The 21923-nt window shown below is 39.2% G+C and overlaps 1 protein-coding gene across 2 annotated transcripts in view; it reads right to left on the minus strand.

Moving 5' to 3' along the window:
* The window catches only part of c16h1orf35 (chromosome 16 C1orf35 homolog), an 80472-nt gene that overhangs the window by 46166 nt on the left and 12383 nt on the right, over nt 1–21923 (minus strand). For both annotated transcript variants that reach the window (XM_067364134.1, XM_067364133.1), the window contains exons 2-4: nt 4065–4215; nt 3948–3993; nt 3770–3849 (exon numbers count right to left, since the gene is read on the minus strand). In XM_067364134.1, the coding sequence (XP_067220235.1) occupies nt 3770–3849; nt 3948–3993; nt 4065–4204 (266 nt within the window). In that variant the 5' untranslated portion in view covers nt 4205–4215. The remainder of the gene's footprint in view (nt 1–3769; nt 3850–3947; nt 3994–4064; nt 4216–21923) is intronic.

The following is a 21923-nucleotide window of genomic DNA, read 5'->3' on the forward strand; positions in this document are numbered from 1 at the left end:
ATTGATGCTGTCTGAATAATTTCTGCATAAGGATAAAAACTTTCAAAGAAGGACAGGATTTTATGCATTATCATATGTCTAGATAAAAGAAAACACAATATTCGAAGATCAGGGAATAAGGTCACTGTATGATGATCAAATCAACAACAATGACTAAGCATCCAAACCCAATTGATCATATTTATTTTCTCACAATTTTTTATTGTAACAAATGCTTTACAAAAACACAGTTACAACAACTGGAGAAAAAAAGTCAAAAAGTCAAAACGTCAAGGGTCAGGAGCCCATCTAAAGCAAGCGCTTACATCCGTAACGGTGATATCTAAAATTTTTTATAAAACATCAACACCTCATTAAGAAGATTTGTATGAAAGAAACAATGTAAAGCCAGAATGGTTTGTAATAAGTGAAGATGCAGATATCTAGAGAGATCTGGGGCCATATTCACCAATCATCTTAAGGCTAAAAGTAGCTCCTAAACTGCCGATTTAGGAGAAACTCTTAAAAATAATGGGCGTGTCAGTCCTAATTTTAGGACTCCTAAATTTTTGCTCTAAGAGTATTTCACAAAGCATTTTAGCGCTAAAACTAGCTCCTAAATCTGTGAAACATTAGGAGTAGTCAAGAGGACTCCTAAGTCCCCAAGACCAAATCACAAACAATCCTAATCCATCCAAAGACACTGTACACCATTGTGGGAATAGCGACAGAGCCTTAGGTGCTGAACCTTTTCTTCATAAATGCAATAAAATGCAATGCAATAAAAAAAAAAAAAAAAAAAAAAAAAATGATTTATAGATTTGAATCTATGATGAGATGCCAAAAATGAATCTTTAATAAATAAATAAATATCGTCTGATTACCTGTGGCATTGGTTTTCATGGGTTCACACTTACAAATAATTTAATAGAGTAAAAAAAAAAAAAAAAAAAAAATATTATTATATATATATATATATATATATATATATATATATATTTAGAAACAAAGTTTGGGAGAAACACATTCAAACAGTCTTTCTATATATATATATATATATATATATATATAAAGACTGTTTGAATGTGTTTCTCCCAAACTTTGTTTCTAAAACAATTAGTCGGTTGAATTCTGCATTCTCTTGAGATGCAGACAACCAAGAGGTGGACAATTAACTGTATAGTTTGATTAGTGACACTTAGCCTACATTTTAAAACCTTTATGGCAAAAATATGTCAACATTTTATTTTGACTGTGGGAACATTTTTATTAAAAAAAAACATTTATTTGAATAGGGCAACATTTGTATTTTAAAACCTTTATTTTAATATGGAAACATGACACCTCATTCTACAATATTTCTATGATTAAATCGCTGACTCCTCCCCATCAGCCAATCACTGTGTGTATACTCCATAGCAACGAGGTCAACCCCGCCCTTACTCTTAGCTTAAGACTTCAGTCTATTCCTTAGTAAAAGTTTGTCTCAGCAGCTTTGTGAATAGGTTTTAAGATAAAACTCTTAGCTAAGAACTTTTCCTGCTATTTAGGAGAACTCTTAAGATGAAATGTTTTGTGAATACAGCCCCTGTTATTGTTTAATGTTGTTTGTGTTATCTGAGTTTTATGTGTCACCATTGTGCTGAAGGTTAGCTCCTGTGCTTCAGTCAGTGATGATCCAGAGACACTGATGTTTTGCTGCATGTTACTTTATTTAAAGACAGTAACTGTGTAGTTACTGATGCAGTGATACAGCAGTTACATTTAGCTCATGTGTGTGTTTTTGTCAGCTAATTACTTAATGCAAGAGATTTGCAATTTGTTTTGCGGTGTGTATTTTGATCTTAACACCTTTTAACCTTATTATTTATTATTCTCAGGTTAGGTAAAGTAAGTCAAGTCTGGCCTAAATTATAAGCATTTTAAATTACTTACAATTTGGTCAGAAGACTCCTCTGTGGTACGTTCGTATTCAAAGTCTTAAAACACTATAAATCAAGCTAAGGTAGGCAGCTTTTGTAATCAATTAAATTTCTTTTAATTGGTTACTTTTATAATAAACAAAAATGTAAAGGCAAATAAAACAATCTTGAGTCAAATGTGTAGTCAGCTCTGGGCTTCCCATCTTCAGCTTGGGGTTTCTTGTCCTCAGCTCTGGGCTTCTAGGTGTCGGGGGTACTGACGTATCAGTATCCGAAGAGGCAATCAACTCATCAGTCTTTTATACTCGTGCTGTTTATTGCAGACGTTGGGTTATCTTCTTGATTGACGTACGTTGTAACTTTCCCAAAGTTTCCAGACACTTCTCAAGGCCTCGCAGGTTCAAGCTGTCTGGCTTTTGTGTCCTTGAACTCCAGTAAACTCAGCCAAGATGGCTGATGTCCTTATAAGGTTCTTGGAGTAGAACCACAATTCTCCATGTCCTTGAGCACACACACATAGAACCACACACACTTCTGTGTGCTGCAGTCCAGTTCTGCTCCTCCTTCTCATGGACAGGCACACACACATATCTAATAACTGTACTAACTATCAATAACTGTACATCTTTGGCCATACAGTATAATGCATTTCTTAGAAACAAACAAATATAAATAACAATAATATTGTAAGCAATGCCTAATATTTAATACATTGGCCAAATGTGTAGCAACAGACATCCAAAATCTTACCAAGGAGGCAGGGTAATTGCATTTTCTTGATATAATACAACAAATTTAAAGAAAAGGTTTCATAATATTAATTTTTGACAAGGGCAGCGGGGACGTTCTGAGAACATTTCCAAATAAAGTATGGTTCCCTAAACGTTCAGAGAATGTCTTGAATGTTCCCTGAAGGTCCACCAAATAACATCCCCCAAACCTTAAAAGAACTCCACATCTTGACCCTCTGTGAACATAATGGGAATGTTACTCAACACCAGTTGGGACGTTCTGAGAATGTTCTGGGAACGTAAAATTTCTAGCAGGGTAGTGACTTAGGAGTCCTCTTGACTACTCCTAACGTTTCAAAGACATAGGAGCTAGTTTTAGCGCTAAAATGCTTTGTGAAATACTCTTTAGAGTCCTAAAATTAGGACTGACACGTCCATTATTTTTTCTGAGTTTCTCCTAAATTGGCAATTTAGGAGCTACTTTTAGCCTTAAGCTTTTTAGCTCCACACACACCTACCTATTACATAATCGCCACAGACCAATACCAGCCATAGCTAACTTTTCCTGAAAGTCTGCTTTGGCAAGCTGTTTTGAACTCCCATAAATAACTCCAAACAAACTTCGTTTTGGCCTGATTTTGTTCGAAAATATGACCCATCAGAGTTTAGAGTTTTTTGAATGTAGAGAGGCTGAGTGAGCAGCGATATGGGTAGATGCCTCAGGTGGAAAGGAATTTAGCGAACTTCTACTCTGAGAAGTGGGGGGCAAAGGCAGCGCAGTAGGAGAAAGCCGTACACAGATCGGGGAGCTGTGGGTGTGGCGAAGAAAGAGAAAAATGGAGCAAGGCTAAAGTATAAGCTCTTGCCCCCTTTTTCATTCCCTTCAGCTCCTCATAAATCGTCTGTGCTCTTTTCAGGGAATGAGTTCCTGGGAGGAAGAGCAAAAAGCGAGACTGGCTGAAGTTAGCTCTCTTTCCGAGGAACCTTGTGTACTCCTGGTATATTGGCAAATTTTGTTAGATTTTGTATTCAAAGATTTTATATTCAAATTTTTTTCCTTAAAGGTGTACCAAGTCATTTTTCATAGACAGACAGACAGATAGATATAAGCCTGTAAACATACAGCACTGGCTTTACCTGGAGCTTCCAAGTCCAGAGACCCTGTCCACGTTCCTTTCATCCCCCTCACCTTCCCTCCTGCACACATCTGCAAGATCCTGCCAGCAATCAGAAGGAAAAATATGCATCAGAAAATGAAACAAAAAATGCTGTAAATAATTGAAATGTCCATGTTTGGATGTTTACAAATGCAAACCTCTTTGGTAAGACCAGTTGGTTGTCTCTTGATTGTTTTATGACCCCTAAAAGACAAAAACATTAAGATTTATACTCATTTAATTTTAAATGTCACTGATCAATCAAGCACACTTACAGTGCTGCCAACATGGCCTCATGCTCTGCCTCCCGTACAGCTGCCATCTCCTGCTCTTTAGACAGAGATGTGCCACCCTTCTTATCTTTGGCATACCATGTCAAATCCTTTCCTTTCTGCCACCGTCCAACCGGTGCCATGAGAGAATTCCCTGAAAAAATGAACATAAGATCTTAAGCAAATCTCACACAACTGTGCGTTCTGAATTGTGCGTCACGGTACCAAAATTCCAGTAGTCGGTACTGATACCATGAAAATTTTACGGTTCTCGGTACCAATTTCGGTACCACAGCAAAATCTATTGGAACTATTTTACTATTTTATATAGCCTATTTTAAAAACATTAAATATGATTTGGAGTGTGCGTTTTTGTGTGTGTATATATGGGCTACCTCAATGAAATCAATTTTGAAATATAAAAAAAATTAAAGCTGCAAGCAGCGTTGAGAGGGCCCTCGCAACCGGGCTCACCGCCACCCGTTGGCCTCAGGAAAACAGCGAACAGTGGGCGACATGCATGTAAACGAATAAATACAGGAGAATTATGGCAAAATCATGTAAAAGTGCCACACTTCCTGTTTCCAACAGGTGGCGCTATAGCTAACTGAATATTGTTATATAGGTGTCTTTAGGCCAAGTCTTTTATCACTCATGTGAAGTTTGGGGCAGATCAGACATAGTATGCCTGAGTTACAACAGCTTCATCTTTCATGGCGAAACATCAGACTTTGTTAGTCCGCCACGGACACGCCCTTCAACGAAAACTCAAGATCTTTGACATTTATCATCGCTAAGGTCTTAAGATTACACTGACAACATATGATGTTGATCTGGTTAAATCTCTATGAGGAGTTAATCACAGTGTAAAACATGTCATTTCCTGTTGCCCCCAGGTGGCGCTATGACTGTAACTAAATATTGTCATGAAGATGTCTTCAGGTCAGGACTCTAATAAAGCATGTGAAGTCTGGGGCAGATCAGACATTGTTTGTCTGAGTTACAACAACTTCCTTTTTCATGGAGAAACATCAGACTTTGTCAGGCCACCATGGACACGCCCTTCAGTGAAAACTCTAGATCTTCGTAATTTAACATCACAAAGGCCTTTAGATTAGACTGACCAAAAATGACATTGATCTGATTAAATCTCTAGGAGGAGTTAATCACAGAGTAAAACATGTAATTTCCTGTTGCCTACAGGTGGCGCTATGACTGTAACCGAATATTGTTATGAAGATGTCTTCAGGCCAGGTCTCTAATAAAACATGTGAAGTTTGGGGCAGATCGGACATTGTTTGTCAGAGTTACAACAACTTCCTGTTTCATGGCGAAAACGTCAAACTTTGTCAGGGCGCCACGGACACACCCTTCAGTGAAAACTCTAGATCTTCGCAATTTAACGTCACAAAGGCCTTTAAATTAGACTGACCAAATATGACATTGATCTGATAAAAGCTCTAGGAGGAGTTCGTTAAAGTACCACTTCTGGAAAATGCAAAAAACAGTGAATTAATTCAAAATATCTGACTCCCTGTTCAGTTTCGGATTTTGCTCCAAGAGACTTTTTTGTAGGTATTGGGCTTATAAATGTGTGTACCGAATTTCAAAACCCTAGTGTTATGTAGCGAGCGGGGCTGTACGTTAGATGGCGCTATCGAGCCATTTTGCCAAGCCCAATTCCGAAACCCATAACAGACGTAAATTTTCACCACTTCTGATGCGTGTGCAAATTTTCGTGAGTTTTCGAGCACGTTTAGACCCTCTCAAATGCGATTCACTTTGGAGAAGAAGAAGAAGAAGAAGAAGAACGAGCAGCGATGGCGGGCCCAAGCCCGGTGGCACCGCCACCCCGGTGGCTTCAGGGCAACTGTGCACAGCGGGCAATAGGCACTTAAAACGGTTAAACATCAAAGGACTATGTCAAATTCACTCCACATTTACTGCACTACAAGGTGCCGCTATAGAGCCCCTCCTCCCTTCCCATTTTGTGCCAAGTTTTAACATTATTCTGATGAATTTTGAAGCAAATCAGGTAAAAATAAGAGGGTGATCTCAATGTATGCTGAAAGTGACACATTTTCTGCTTCCAGTTGGTGGCGCTATGACTTTGAATCACAATAGTCAAATCCATGTGATCAGCCTTGTACAACGAAGGCTAAGCCAAAGTTTCATCAAAATCAATTAATGTATGCAGAAGTTATAACACTTTGTTTCCCTTTTCTTGCCATAAATTCGTTGCCTCGCCACGGCCAAACCGTTTGAGATATCCAAAATCCGTTTGCAATTAAACAACTTCAATGTGTTAGCAACAAGTTAAAAAAAGCTTGGTGTAAATTGGATAAACCCTGTAGGAGTAGTAGTATAAAATTCATAGCCTGTTTTTTCAAAAAATTAACATTCAAACCAAAATAGCTGACTTCCTGTTGGTCGGAGCTAATGAATGTAAATTAGAAAATTGTCCGGCTTGATGAGAATAATATGTGTACCGAGTTTGGTGACTGTAGGAAAAACTAACCCCCACTTTTGTCAAAAGGTGGCGCTACTGAGCCCCTCCACCACGCCCATTTCTATGGCTTTGTCCATGTCTACTGGTTGACAATATTGATGTGTGTGTCGAGTTTCATGCAATTTGAAGCATGTTAAGAGCCTCAAAAACACTAAAGAATATTATTACAGTTTGACCTGTTGCCATGGCAACAATATTTCAAATATCAAAAATCCTGTCATAGGTCTACATCTGCTGTGTATTGACATTACACTGATGAAGTTTGAAGCAAATCAGGTAAAAATAAGAGGGTGATCTCAAAGCATTTTAAAAGTGATACACTTCTTGCTGCCATTTGGTGGCGCTATAACTTTGACTCACAATAGTTACATCCATGTGATCAGACTACTACAACCAACACACTCCTGAAGTTTCATAAACATCAATCAATGTATGCAGAAGTTATAACACATTTCCTGTTTCCCTTTTCTCGCCATAAATTCGTTGCCTCGCCACGGCCAAACCGTTTGAGATATCCAAAATCCGTTTGCAATTAAACAACTTCAATGTGTTCGCAACAAGTTAAAAAAAGCTTGGTGTAAATTGGATAAACCCTGTAGGAGTAGTAGTATAAAATTCATAGCCTGTTTTTTCAAAAAATTAACATTCAAACCAAAATAGCTGACTTCCTGTTGGTCGGAGCTAATGAATGTAAATTAGAAAATTGTCCGGCTTGATGAGAATAATATGTGTACCGAGTTTGGTGACTGTAGGAAAAACTAACCCCCCCACTTTTGTCAAAAGGTGGCGCTACTGAGCCCCTCCACCACGCCCATTTCTATGGCTTTGTCCATGTCTACTGGTTGACAATATTGATGTGTGTGTCGAGTTTCATGCAATTTGAAGCATGTTAAGAGCCTCAAAAACACTCAAGAATATTATTACAGTTTGACCTGTTGCCATGGCAACAATATTTCAAATATCAAAAATCCTGTCATAGGTCTACATCTGCTGTGTATTGACATTACACTGATGAAGTTTGAAGCAAATCAGGTAAAAATAAGAGGGTGATCTCAAAACATTTCAAAAAGTGATACACTTCCTGCTGCCAGTTGGTGGCGCTATAACTTTGACTCACAATAGTCACATCCATGTGATCAGACTCCTATAACGAACGCACTCGTGAAGTTTCATAAAGATCAATATATGTATTAAGACGTTATAACACATTTCCTGTTTCCTTTTTCTCGCCATAAATTCGTTGCCTCGCCACGGCCAAACCGTTCGAGATATCAAAAATCCCCTGGCAATTTTTAATCATCAGTGTCTTGACTTCATGCTGACCGAGTTTGGTGGCGATCGGATTAATCGTCTAGGAGGAGTATATCAAATTCCAGAGCATGCGTTTTTCAAACAACCCTTAATAGCTGACTTCCTGTTGGCGTGGCGATTAACTTAGAGCGCGAAAGTTGTTCGGCCCGATGAGGTCTATATGTGTACCGAGTTTCATACTAATACGTGCAAGCATGTTTAATATATGGACCAAATTTTCAGACTTTTTTCAAGGGGGCGCTGTCGAGCCCCCCTGCCACGCCCGGGTACCAGCCTCTCCGGCGTCCTAATGGCCGCGGATTCCAATGTGTGTGCCAATTTTCAAGAGTTTTTGAGCATGTTAAGGCCCCCAAAAAGCCCCGGAAGACGAAAAAAAAAAAAAAAAAAAAAAAAAATAATAATAATCCTTAGAAGAACAAGAGGGCCCTGCGCGAATTTTCGCTTGGGCCCTAATAATCCTTAGAAGAACAAGAGGGCCCTGCGCGAATTTTCGCTTGGGCCCTAAATATAGCTGCGAGCAGCGATGGCGGGCCCAAGCCCGGTGGCACCGCCACCCCGGTGGCTTCAGGGCAACTGTGCACAGCGGGCAATAGGCACTTAAAACGGTTAAACATCAAAGGACTATGTCAAATTCACTCCACATTTACTGCACTACAAGGTGCCGCTATAGACCCCTTCCTCCCTGCCCATTTTCAAAGGATTACATGTGCCAAGTTTTAACATTATTCTGATGAATTTTGAAGCAAATCAGGTAAAAATAAGAGGGTGATCTCAATGTATGCTGAAAGTGACACATTTTCTGCTTCCAGTTGGTGGCGCTATGACTTTGAATCACAATAGTCAAATCCATGTGATCAGCCTTGTACAACAAAGACTAAGCCAAAGTTTCATCAAAATCAATTAATGTATGCAGAAGTTATAACACTTTGTTTCCCTTTTCTTGCCATAAATTCGTTGCCTCGCCACGGCCAAACCATTTGAGATATCCAAAATCCGTTTGCAATTAAACAACTTCAATGTGTTAGCAACAAGTTAAAAAAGCTTGGTGTAAATTGGATAAACCCTGTAGGAGTAGTAGTATAAAATTCATAGCCTGTTTTTTCAAAAAATTAACATTCAAACCAAAATAGCTGACTTCCTGTTGGTCGGAGCTAATGAATGTAAATTAGAAAATTGTCCGGCTTGATGAGAATAATATGTGTACCGAGTTTGGTGACTGTAGGAAAAACTAACCCCCACTTTTGTCAAAAGGTGGCGCTACTGAGCCCCTCCACCACGCCCATTTCTATGGCTTTGTCCATGTCTACTGGTTGACAATATTGATGTGTGTGTCGAGTTTCATGCAATTTGAAGCATGTTAAGAGCCTCAAAAACACTCAAGAATATTATTACAGTTTGACCTGTTGCCATGGCAACAATATTTCAAATATCAAAAATCCTGTCATAGGTCTACATCTGCTGTGTATTGACATTACACTGATGAAGTTTGAAGCAAATCAGGTAAAAATAAGAGGGTGATCTCAAAGCATTTTAAAAGTGATACACTTCTTGCTGCCATTTGGTGGCGCTATAACTTTGACTCACAATAGTTACATCCATGTGATCAGACTACTACAACCAACACACTCCTGAAGTTTCATAAACATCAATCAATGTATGCAGAAGTTATAACACATTTCCTGTTTCCCTTTTCTCGCCATAAATTCGTTGCCTCGCCACGGCCAAACCGTTTGAGATATCCAAAATCCGTTTGCAATTAAACAACTTCAATGTGTTCGCAACAAGTTAAAAAAGCTTGGTGTAAATTGGATAAACCCTGTAGGAGTAGTAGTATAAAATTCATAGCCTGTTTTTTCAAAAAATTAACATTCAAACCAAAATAGCTGACTTCCTGTTGGTCGGAGCTAATGAATGTAAATTAGAAAATTGTCCGGCTTGATGAGAATAATATGTGTACCGAGTTTGGTGACTGTAGGAAAAACTAACCCCCACTTTTGTCAAAAGGTGGCGCTACTGAGCCCCTCCACCACGCCCATTTCTATGGCTTTGTCCATGTCTACTGGTTGACAATATTGATGTGTGTGTCGAGTTTCATGCAATTTGAAGCATGTTAAGAGCCTCAAAAACACTCAAGAATATTATTACAGTTTGACCTGTTGCCATGGCAACAATATTTCAAATATCAAAAATCCTGTCATAGGTCTACATCTGCTGTGTATTGCCATTACATTGATGAAGTTTGAAGCAAATCAGGTAAAAATAAGAGGGTGATCTCAAAGCATTTCAAAAAGTGATACACTTCCTGCTGCCAGTTGGTGGCGCTATAACTTTGACTCACAATAGTCACATCCATGTGATCAGACTACTACAACCAACACACTCGTGAAGTTTCATAAAGATCAATATATGTATGCAGAGGTTATAACACATTTCCTGTTTCCTTTTTCTCGCCATAAATTCGTTGCCTCGCCACGGCCAAACCATTCGAGATATCAAAAATCCCCTGGCAATTTTTAATCAGTGTCTTGACTTCATGCTGACCGAGTTTGGTGGCGATCGGATTAATCGTCTAGGAGGAGTATATCAAATTCCAGAGCATGCGTTTTTCAAACAACCCTTAATAGCTGACTTCCTGTTGGCGTGGCGTTTAACTTAGAGTACGAAAGTTGTTCGGCCCGATGAGGTCTATATGTGTACCGAGTTTCATACTAATACGTGCAAGCGTTTTTAATATATGGACCAAATTTTCAGACTTTTATCAAGGGGGCGCTATCGAGCCCCCCTGCCACGCCCGGATGCCAGCCTCTGGGGCGTCCTAATGGCCGCGGATTCCAATGTGTGTGCCAATTTTCAAGAGTTTTTGAGCATGTTAAGGCCCCCAAAAAGCCCCGGAAGACGAAAAAAAATAAAATAAATAAATAAATAAATAATAATAATCCTTAGAAGAACAAGAGGGCCCTGCGCGCTTAATTCGCTTGGGCCCTAATTAAAGCTGCAAGCAGCGTTGAGAGGGCCCTCGCACCCGGGCTCACCGCCACCCGTTGGCCTCAGGAAAACAGTGAACAGTGGGCGTCATGCATTTAAGTGAGTGAATACAGGAGAATTATGCCAAAGTCATTTCGAAATGCCACACTTCCTGCGGCCAACAGGTGGCGCTTTTACCGTAACTGAATTTTGCCATGTTGATGTCTTCAGCCCTGGACTATCATTGAACACGTGAAGTTTGAAGCAGATCGGACATAGTATGCCTGAGTTACAACAACTTCCTGTTTCTTTCGTGGCGTTAATCGCATACATTAGCACTCAGCCAAGTGTTGCAAGATTTAACGTTTTTTCTAGCATGTCTGGTACTTCGTGGCATGATGAAATGTGAATCTGATAGTGAATTACGGTATAAAGCATGCCACTTCCTGTTGCCAGCAGGTGGCGCTATGACTAACTGAATATTATCATATAGACGTCTTTAGGCTAGGACTCTTATCACACATGTGAAGTTTGGAGCAGATCGGACATAGTATGCCTGAGTTACAACAGTTTCCTCTTTCATGGCGAAACATCAGACTTTGTCAGGCCGCCACGGACACGCCCTTCAACGAAAACTCAAGATCTTTGAAATTTATCATCGCTAAGGTCTTAAGATTAGACTGACAACATTTGATGTTGATCTGGTTAAATCTCTATGAGGAGTTAATCACAGTATAAAACATGTCATTTCCTGTTGCCTGCAGGTGGCGCTATGACTGTAACTGAATATTGTTATGAAGATGTCTTCAGGTCAGGACTCTAATACAGCATGTGAAGTTTGGGGCAGATCCGACATTGCTTGTCTGAGTTACAACAACTTCCTTTTTCATGGCGAAACATCGAACTTTGTCAGGCCGCCACGGACACGCCCTTCAGCGAAAACTCTAGATCTTCGCAATTTAACGTCACAAAGGCCTTTAGATTACACTGACCAAATATGATGTTGATCTGATTAAAGCTCTAGGAGGAGTTTGTTAAAGTACAACATGTGGAAATGGCAAAAACTGCCAAATTTTTGCAGAGAAAATTCAAAATATCAGACTTCCTGTTGGGTTTACAAACTTTGCACCCAGGGGCTTTTTTGTAGGTATTGGGCTGTTACATCTGTCTACCGAATTTCATAACTGTACGTGAAATGTAGCACGAAGGGCACTTAATTGAAATTTTGTAGGTGGCGCTATCGAGCCATTTTGCCACACCTAATTCTGAAACCCATATCAGATGTAAATTTTCACCACTTCTGACGCTTGTGCAAAGTTTCATGAGTTTTTGATAATGTTTAGGCCTTCAAAAATGCGATTCATTTTGGAGAAGAAGAATAATTGGCTGAGCAATTCCAATAGGGTCCTCACACCATCGGTGCTCGGGCCCTAATAATCCTTAGAAGAACAAGAGGGCCCTGCGCGCTTAATTCGCTTGGGCCCTAATAATAATAATAATAATAATAATAATAATAATAATAATAATAATAATAATAAACGGAGCAATTCCAATAGGGTCCTCACACCATCGGTGCTCGGGCCCTAATAATAATAAACGGAGCAATTCCAATAGGGTCCTCACACCATCGGTGCTCGGGCCCTAATAATCCTAAAGAAAACAAAAGGGCCTTCAGCCCTTTACAGGGCTTTGGCCCTAATAATAATCCTAAAGAAAACAAAAGGGCCTTCAGCCCTTTACAGGGCTTTGGCCCTAATAATAATAATCCTAAAGAAAAGAATAGGGCCTTCAGCCCTTTACAGGGCTTTGGCCCTAATAATAATAATCCTAAAGAAAACAAAAGGGCCTTCAGCTCCTTGGGCTTTGGCCCTAATAATCCTTAGAAGAACAAGAGGGCCCTGCGCGAATTTTCGCTTGGGCCCTAATAATAATCCTTAGAAGAACAAGAGGGCCCTGCGCGCTTAATTCGCTTGGGCCCTAATAATAATCCTAAAGAAAACAAAAGGGCCTTCAGCCCCTTACAGGGCTTTGGCCCTAATAATACTAAACGGAGCAATTCCAATAGGGTCCTCACACCATCGGTGCTCGGGCCCTAATAATAATAATTAAAGCTGCAAGCAGCGATGAAAGGGCCCTCACACCCAGGCTCACCGCCACCCGTTGGCATCAGGAAAACAGTGAACAGTGGGTGACATGGATGCAAGCGAGTAAATACAGGAGAAATACAGCCAAGTCATTTCAAAGTGCCACACTTCCTGCTGCCAACAGTTTTGACCGTAACCGAATATTGCCATGTAGATGTCCTCAGGCAAGGACTATTATCAAACATGTTAAGTTTGGAGCAGATCGGACATTGTATGCCTGAGTTACTAGAACTTCCTGTTTCTTGGCTTTAATTGCATACATTAGCACTTAGCCAAGTGTTTCATGATTTAACATATTTCTAGTATGTTTGGTACATCATGGCATATTAAAATGTTTTCTTTGAGGAATTAATCACAGTGTAAAACATGTCATTTCCTGTTGCTGGCAGGTGGCGCTATGACAGCAACTGAACATTGGCATATATAAACCCATATAATTTTGCAAAGAAAATTCAAAATATCTGACTTCCTGTTGGTTTTCAGATTTCACTCAGACTTTTTTGTAGGTATTGGGCTGGTAGATGTGTGTACCAAATTTCATACCTGTACGTGAAATGTAGTGTCAGGGGCACTTTGTTGAAATTTTGTAGGTGGCGCTTTCGAGACATTTTGCCACACTTCATTCTGAAACCCTTATCAGACGTAAATTTTCACCACTTCTGACGCATCTGCAAAGTTTCATGAGTTTACAAGTATGTTTTGGCCCTCAAAAAAGTGATTCACCTTACATGGCGAAACATCAGACTTTGTCTTCAACAAAAACTCAAGATCTTTGCAATTTAACATCTCAAAGGCCTTAAGATTAGACTGGCCATATATGATGTTGATCTGGTTTAATCTCTATGAGGAGTTAATCACAGTGTAAAACATGTCATTTCCTGTTGCCCCCAGGTGGCGCTATGACTGTAACTGAATATTGTCATATAGATGTCTTCAGGTCAGGACTCTAATAAAACATGGGAAGTTTGGGGCAGATCAGACATTGTATGCCCGAGGTACAACAACTTCCTGTTTCATGGCGAAACATCGAACTTTGCCAGGCCGCCACGAACACGCCTTTCAGCGAAAACTCTAGATCTTCGCAATTTAACATCTCAAAGGCCTTTAGATTAGACTGACCAAATATGACATTGATATGATAAAAGCTCTAGGAGGAGTTCGTTAAAGTACAACATGTGGAAATGGCAAAAACTGCCAAAATTTTGTAGAGAAAATTCAAAATATCTCACTTCCTGTTGGGTTTACAAACTTTGCATTGAACTGTTACATCTGTCTACCGAATTTCATAACTGTACGTGAAACGTAGCACGAAGGGCACTTAATTGAATTTTTGTAGGTGGCACTATCGAGCCATTTTGCCACACCTAATTCTGAAACCCATATCAGATGTAAATTTTCACCACTTCTGACGCGTGTGCAGAGTTTCATGAGTTTTTGAGAACGTTTAGGCCCTCAAAAATGTAATTCATTTTGGAGAAGAAGAATAATTGGCTGAGCAATTCCAATAGGGTCCTCACACCATCGGTGCTCAGGCCCTAATAAATAAATAAATGCTCAAACATCCATTGTGTACTGTTGAAAAAACCAGCATATGCTGGTAAGGTAGGTTTTGAAGCTGTATGCTGGTCCTAAACTGGTCCTGCTGGTCAGGGCTCGAAATGACTTAGGACTCTTGGGGGGTCCCCTAAAATGTAATTATTAAAAGTTCTGATTTTTTCAAACTGAATTATCATGAAATATCTTAATTCTCACCTTTATAGATTATGATCTATAGTGGGCGATGGTCAAATTAACCTAATAATGTAATATGCATAAAAAAAACCTGTCTGTTTACTTAATTAACAGATATGGATGTCATGCCATAACATATTTTTAATACGAATGAGTTTATATATATATATTTATATATTTAACATTGCAAGTTAATGTAAATAAAAACATTGCAAGTTACATCATCAAAGAACATTTTCACTGACAGTCTAGTTCTAGCACTCTCAAAAACTCCCATTAAAATCACTGAAAGCATTTTTTCTCATTGGAATATGTAAATTGATTATATGTCTGTTGTTGTTCTTGCGTCTGAATGGATATATTATGTTATTTGTTATGTGTTAAAAATAATTAAAAGTTGATCAAAAAAAAAAAAAAAATCACTGAAGCTGATTATACTGTGAAATTAATATCTTACCGATTCGTACACATATTTGCACTTTGTTCAGTCAGCGAGCGAGTGAAGAAAACACCGGCATTTTAGCGATGACTCATCTGAACACCTCTGATTGGTCATTGCATTCATAAACTCAACAGCATTGTGTGTGATTGGTTATACAGTCTATGATTATAATGCAGAGCTTTACAAACGCGTCTGTCTCTGGCTCAGCACCAGCCAGCGAACGCAGATCTGAATTTAGCAGCTGATGATATGACTCACTGAACGATCTAATCACACTGGTGTGATTGTATTCAAATTGTATTCCATACAGAAAATATTAATCAGCAATTTTTGTTGTCTTTTGGAAGCTGCATTCAAAATCCATTTGGATCAAAAATCTGAGGGGGCACGTGCCCTCTCACTTTAAATGGGCATGACTCCTCTGCCTAGCCCAGTCAGGTGTGCCGTGAAAAATTATCCAAACTTCATATCTCTATTATAATTCGTTATTATTATTTGAAAACAGAGGGTTTTTACAAATATTTAACCAATGATAAGAACTACAAAGACCTTGTCAGTAAAACTTGCTTTTTGTAGGCAAAACCCGGAAGCGAGTTAGCATTTTAGGACTTCCGGTTCGAACGCCGTAAAGTCTATGGGTTTTTTGAATGGGTTTTTGCTAAATCGCCTGAAATAAGGTCTGTGCTTAACAAAGCCTCTAAATACTTTCATGTTTTGATCTATGACATAAAACACAGCAGTTATAACCCACTTGTGATTTTTTTAAACTTTTACTTTGTCTTAAAATCGGCGGTTGCTAACAAATTGCTAAAAGGGACTACTTCCTTTGGCGGGGACTTTAGACGTCATCATGACAAACGGGACATTTGGACAGCATTTCTCATGAAAAAGTGGATAAGTATTCATACACAGCGCAGATCATAATCAGCGAGCATGTTTTTAAATAGAGTTGTTTTCTAAATAAAGTTTGAGGACGCTTGGTGGTGACGACGTTGATCCGCGACCATGGTGTGCTGTAGTCCGTTTATAGCTTACTGTTAGCCTTTTATATCTGACGACTTTATTTAGGCTTCAAAATATATAAATGTTGTGTTTACTTGTAAAGATTATCTTGATAGACAAAACGTGTAAGTGTCATAACCCTTTGTTAAACACAGAGCTTATTTTCTGCGATTTTCCAAAAGTCTATGGGAAAAATGAATAGGCTTTCAACCGAGGGAACCCGTGCGCCGCTAACTTCCGGGTTGGCCTACAAAAACGCGCCATCCCTGGGGCACTCTATTGGAACCTCAAGCTGAGCGAAACCTCGTCACTTCACCCCGCCTCCATTCAGAATGACGCGCCGCACACAGCCTGGAAGAGACAGATCTCCGCTTTTTTTTTTGCAATGCAAGGGTAAATAAATAACAGTTGGCAGATCAATTTGGCTTCATACACATAAGTTACAGCTAGCAAGAAACGTTGACAAACGTACTCTTCTAATCATTACACTGGGTATTCTAGTTAATGCAACTTTTGATATAGGAACTCGAACTCCTAATATTTTACTTTAAGTATTTATGGAGATATAAACAATCGAAGCCCTTACAGGATTTTCATTCAGGATTTCACTCTTTGTGATGTCTCGTTTTGCCGTGTTTATCTAGTACGTGTCTGCGGGAGCACCACAGCAATCTGTGACGCTGTATAGGAACTCACTCGGCTAATAGCTGCCCTGATTGCTGCCTCGCGCTAGGAAATAAATTAATTACTATTTTAAATACAAAACGTCACTAAAACCTACAATTTTCACAATCATTTTTAATGTTAAAATATATTTGTCAGGGACCCCCCAAAATTCAAAAATGAATTCTTATGGGGGGTCCCTAATGACTTATGGAGGGTCCGGGACCCCCCCAGACCCCCCTCATTTCGAACCCTGCTGCTGGTCCATGCTAGTCCTAAACTGGTCCTGGACCAGCATAAACCAGCTCAAACCACCATACCAGCTTCAAAACCTTTACCAGCATATGCTTGTTTTTTCAACAGGGGTAACTGACGGAATAGTTAAAATAAACACGCACGTCTGAGAAACAACACACTACAGCCTGTAAAACTATGAAATAAATATCTGTAAATAATGGTAATCTAAATAAGAAAGTTAAATATTATTTCAAAAAGCATTTGTTTTTTATTTCCACACAAAGACGCGTCATATAGCCAAAGTCCCGTTATTACTTTGATATAGACTGCTTTGTGCTTTGAGAGGGATGTGGGACACGAGCAGGAAAGAGACCATTTCTCTTTAATAATATCTTCGTTATCTCCTGATGTTACAAACAACTGACGCTTGTTGTAAAAGGTCTGAAGAGCGAGTTTTATCCTCCGCAGGAGCAAGACATTCAGGCTATGTTTGATTTAGCGCTGTCAGAGAAAACAAAAGTAAAAATCACTGGTGTGTGAAACGCGCTATACAAATAAACTTGACGCGCCATAACAAGCACAAACTCTGTTAAATAGAAATTGACCTGCAAGTAAAACGGTTTCTGTCCTACAGTGTTTTTTCTACTTTACCACAGTAAAGAATGCGAATAGCCTATAATAGGCCTAAATGCAAATGAAAGAAACGTTATAATCCCCTGTGTGAGTGAAGATTTGGGAAAAGAAACAGATTCCATGTTCAGTTGAATAACTAATGGAATATTGTTAAATTCTCTGACCAGATCGCGATTCGGAAAACAGAATACGAAGCTTAAAATGTATGGACTCACTGTCTCATTCGGCATAACCAACATGTTTCCATGGCTGCAAAGTCACATTTAATTGCTAACCTATTATTTCTTCTGTAAACAAAGCTTTGTGCTTCACTCATGTCATTCACGTAAATACTGGCACAGCCCTATCAGTGGGTACCGAATATACCCGGATTCTCGGTACTACTCCCAGATAGCACACATACATGTGGCCGAGGTCGGCCGCAGAGCGGAACGTCGGCCACATATCTGTAACATCTAATAAGGATCGGCCATGCATAGGCGCGTGTCTTTAGTCAAAGCTCTATCTCCAGCTCGTCGGCTTTGGGTCGGATAACGACTGCAGGACGATATGCCGCGCTTTTCTGCGTGTGACCATTCATCTCTGCAACCGACGAGAGAAATGGCGACTCCGGCGAAATCTGTGGTTTTCAGGTAAGTTTTCACTTTAAATAAATTACAAACTGCCTGTAGTAAACCGAGTGCCAGTAACTTTTAAGTGTCACAGAATTATAAAAAGATTTTTCTAATCTCAATTTCTCGGAGGCGAAGGGCAGATGAGCAGCGGAATGCAAGGTTAGCCCAGCTTGTTTAGTTCAGAAAAGTTTTTGTAAGTAGCCAAATTATCTGAACATATCCTGTCCTCTGCAAAATAAATGGATCAAGTCATTAAACTGGTAATGTTAGATGTTTAAAATGCTGCGTGACTTTGACTTTGAACGTTCAAACCAAGCGGCAACCTCCCCCTTTCTCTCGTGAAGCCAATACGGAAGTAACTTAAACTGCGATTCATCGACTGGCCGCTAGGGACAGGCTCCAAAAGAGAGCAGAATCTCATAGAGTCCCATGTTAAATTGGCCAAGTTTATAGCAGAAAAAAACATGTTTACAAGTTGGTTCACATTGTGGTTTTGGTCTATACTGCTATTTTTGCCCTTCATGACAACTATATGGGGGGTGAATTTTTTTATAACTTATCCGTTTAAATTATATTAAGCCTTAAAAGTTCGGCATAATTAAGGGCGTGGTCACTTGAGTGACAGGTAGATTGAAGAACAATGACAGAGAGCAGATCATTCAGAAGAAATGTGAAATGTTTTTTTTTGTTTTGCAATGGACATTTATATTTTACCCAAGTGCCACAGATGGGATTCATCTAGCGATCTCTATTATAAAGGTATGAAGTCCCATTTGATTTTCCATGTTGTTATTTGCACACCCAACACTACTGGTGTTGGAGCATCTATATCTTAAAGAAACACCGTAGAGTGACAGTAAACCTTTAGAACTTTCTGATGATAAAACTTATCTTCATTAATAATTTAGATAGTATCTAGATAGATAGCTCCTTTGCTTGCTAACATGGACACGTCGAGCTAGGCGGGCGTGGTTTCATCAACCAGTCACATCAGCTCAAACCACCTCCCCGCCTCTTTGCCCATTTTCAGTTATCCGGGAGTGACGTGCAGTGACGCGCAGCTAAGATGGCCGCGGCCTCATTTACGCATCAAAACTGCTGTTCAGAACTCTATGGGTGTTTTTACAGTCTATGGTTCAAACACGGGAGAAGTTACCATGGTAACGGTGAACCGCAGTAACGGACAAGCTGCAAAGTCTCTCGCTGTTGCTTTCTCTGCTTTCGGGTGAGTTTAGTCCCTAAAATCACATAAATAATATAAAACTGTTCTGGATACGTTTCTTACCTGTAATTGACAGGCTTCTGTCGAATATTTACTTTATTGAAATAGTTTATTTTCTTCGAAAAAGTCAGTTAGCATAAGCGTTTAGCGTGGCTAATATACTGAGCTCTTATGAAAGTTTGCGTTTTTAAATCACATCTTTATGTTCAGAAGAGAGGCCTTGATAGTTTTGCTAAGGTTTTGTTGGTAATCTGTCAATGATAGTGAGCTAATTTATATGACATCACTTAGGAATCGCGAAAATCAAATGAAACGAAATGAAATGATCTCTCATGGTAAACAAATTACCTCGATTACATTTAATGTTTAATCATTTAATACCAATCACATTGAAGAAAAAAACGTTCTGTGATTTCAGGAGTGAACAAATCTATAACACCAGAGGAGGAAGAGCTGCTGACAGGAGTAACGTATCTTTAGAAACTCATGTGAACTGAGAAAGCTCATTAAGCTCATTGATTTTCAACATCATGGCCGCGGCAGGCAGGTGCGGCAGGTATGGTGTGTTGGTGGCCTATCTACTTTATGCGTGTATATTGACGCTATTTGACCCAAATCTTGGGGATCGTGAATGGCATTTGAAAGTAAATGGATATATTGACCCGGTGGAATCAAGTGTTGCCCCTTATAATAACTTTAGGGGAAAGCATTTTGGTTATGGGAAGAGCATCGTGGCGGCTACTTTTGTAATTCCCAGTCTGACGAACTTCAGAAAAAGATCTAACAAGCCGATCGAGAGCCGATCGGACGGTGAAGCCCTGATAATTATTTTGTGTTTATTATTATCGGGCGATGTTCATCAATGCCCTGGCCCACTTCCACATTGTGGCAATGTCAACAAGGAAGCCGATGGCGATGTGGTCCGCATTCACCACATGGGATCTAGCGCTGCGAGGGCCTCAGGTGGATTATGCTTGGATTTACCTATACACACTGAGGAATCCTTTGTTGGTTTGTGTGGCATTGGTGCGCATACGAAGGAAAGCGCCGTACAAGTGGATACATGGTACGAGGAAGGAGAGGGGGCGGTGAGCGGACTGCCCGGCTCCGAGTTTGTACAGCGGGGAAGTAGCTACCAAGTCATCGGGTGGAATGAGAGCAGGGGTGCACGGAGAATCTGTGCAGCAGGGGTGCATCAGAGCGGATCAAATTTCGATTGAAACCGGGTAAAGTACTGCATGCAATATCACGACAACAGAGGTACGACATGACTTTTTTTCACACACTCAACCATGCTAAAGTCATTTGGGACTCAAGATCAAAACCAAAAGGCTTGCTGGGGGGTCATTTAAATATTAGGAGTATTGCATCAAAAATTGATCAAGTGGATAAACTCCTCACCGACTCAAATATGGACTTTATTTGTCTATCAGAAACATGGTTAACAAAGACATCCCCACAGGCAGCTTTTAATATTCCAGGCTACAACATATTCAGAAGGGACAGGAAGACTGGAAAAGGTGGTGGATTACTTTTTTATATTAAGGACGATTTACAATGTAAACAGATATATGTACAAGAAAAACTGGACATGGAAATTGAATGTATTGCATTAACTATAACTCTGTCACCTCAAATGTCATTTATTTTAGTTGGTATTTATAGGCCACCCTCCGCAGATATACATTTTTATATTTCTTTTAAAGATATTTTAAGAGAACTAAATAACTTTGGTAAAGAAGTGATTGTAATGGGAGATTTTAACGTGAACTGGACAGATAAAAACTGTAGAAAACGATTAAAAGAAATAACAAGTTTATATAGTTTCACACAGCTAATAAATGGGCCCACTAGAATAACCAAGTCCTCTAAAACACAAATTGACCTTGTATTTTCAAATAAACCAGATAGAATAATTAAATCTTTCAATTTTATTACAGGCATTTCAGATCACAATTTAGTTCTTATTGCTCGAAAGCTAAATAAGAATAGATTCATATTTAGAAAAGGTAAGAAGGAAATTTTCTATACAATACCAAAAAAAGATATGGTCCATTTTGACTTAGAAATACAAAAGGTAATCTGGAATGATCTGTCTCATAATGATGGCATTAATCAATTTTGCACACAGTTTATTGATACAATCAGTAATGTAAAGGATAAATTTGTTAAAAAGATGTGTAACAAAAACAAAAAGGCAAAATTTACCCTGGTTGACTTATGAGATTTGGAATTTGATGAAGAGAAGAGATTATTTGCTTAAGAAAGCCCTAAAAAAAATGGCATTGATACTGATATGCAGCTATTTAGAGATTGTCGGAATAAAGTAGTTAGGCAAGTCAGGAATGCTAAAGCAAACTTCTTTATTGAATTGATTACACAAGCTAAAG

The sequence above is a fragment of the Chanodichthys erythropterus genome, chromosome 16 (genome assembly GCF_024489055.1).
Source record: "Chanodichthys erythropterus isolate Z2021 chromosome 16, ASM2448905v1, whole genome shotgun sequence".
Lineage (NCBI taxonomy): Eukaryota > Metazoa > Chordata > Actinopteri > Cypriniformes > Xenocyprididae > Chanodichthys > Chanodichthys erythropterus.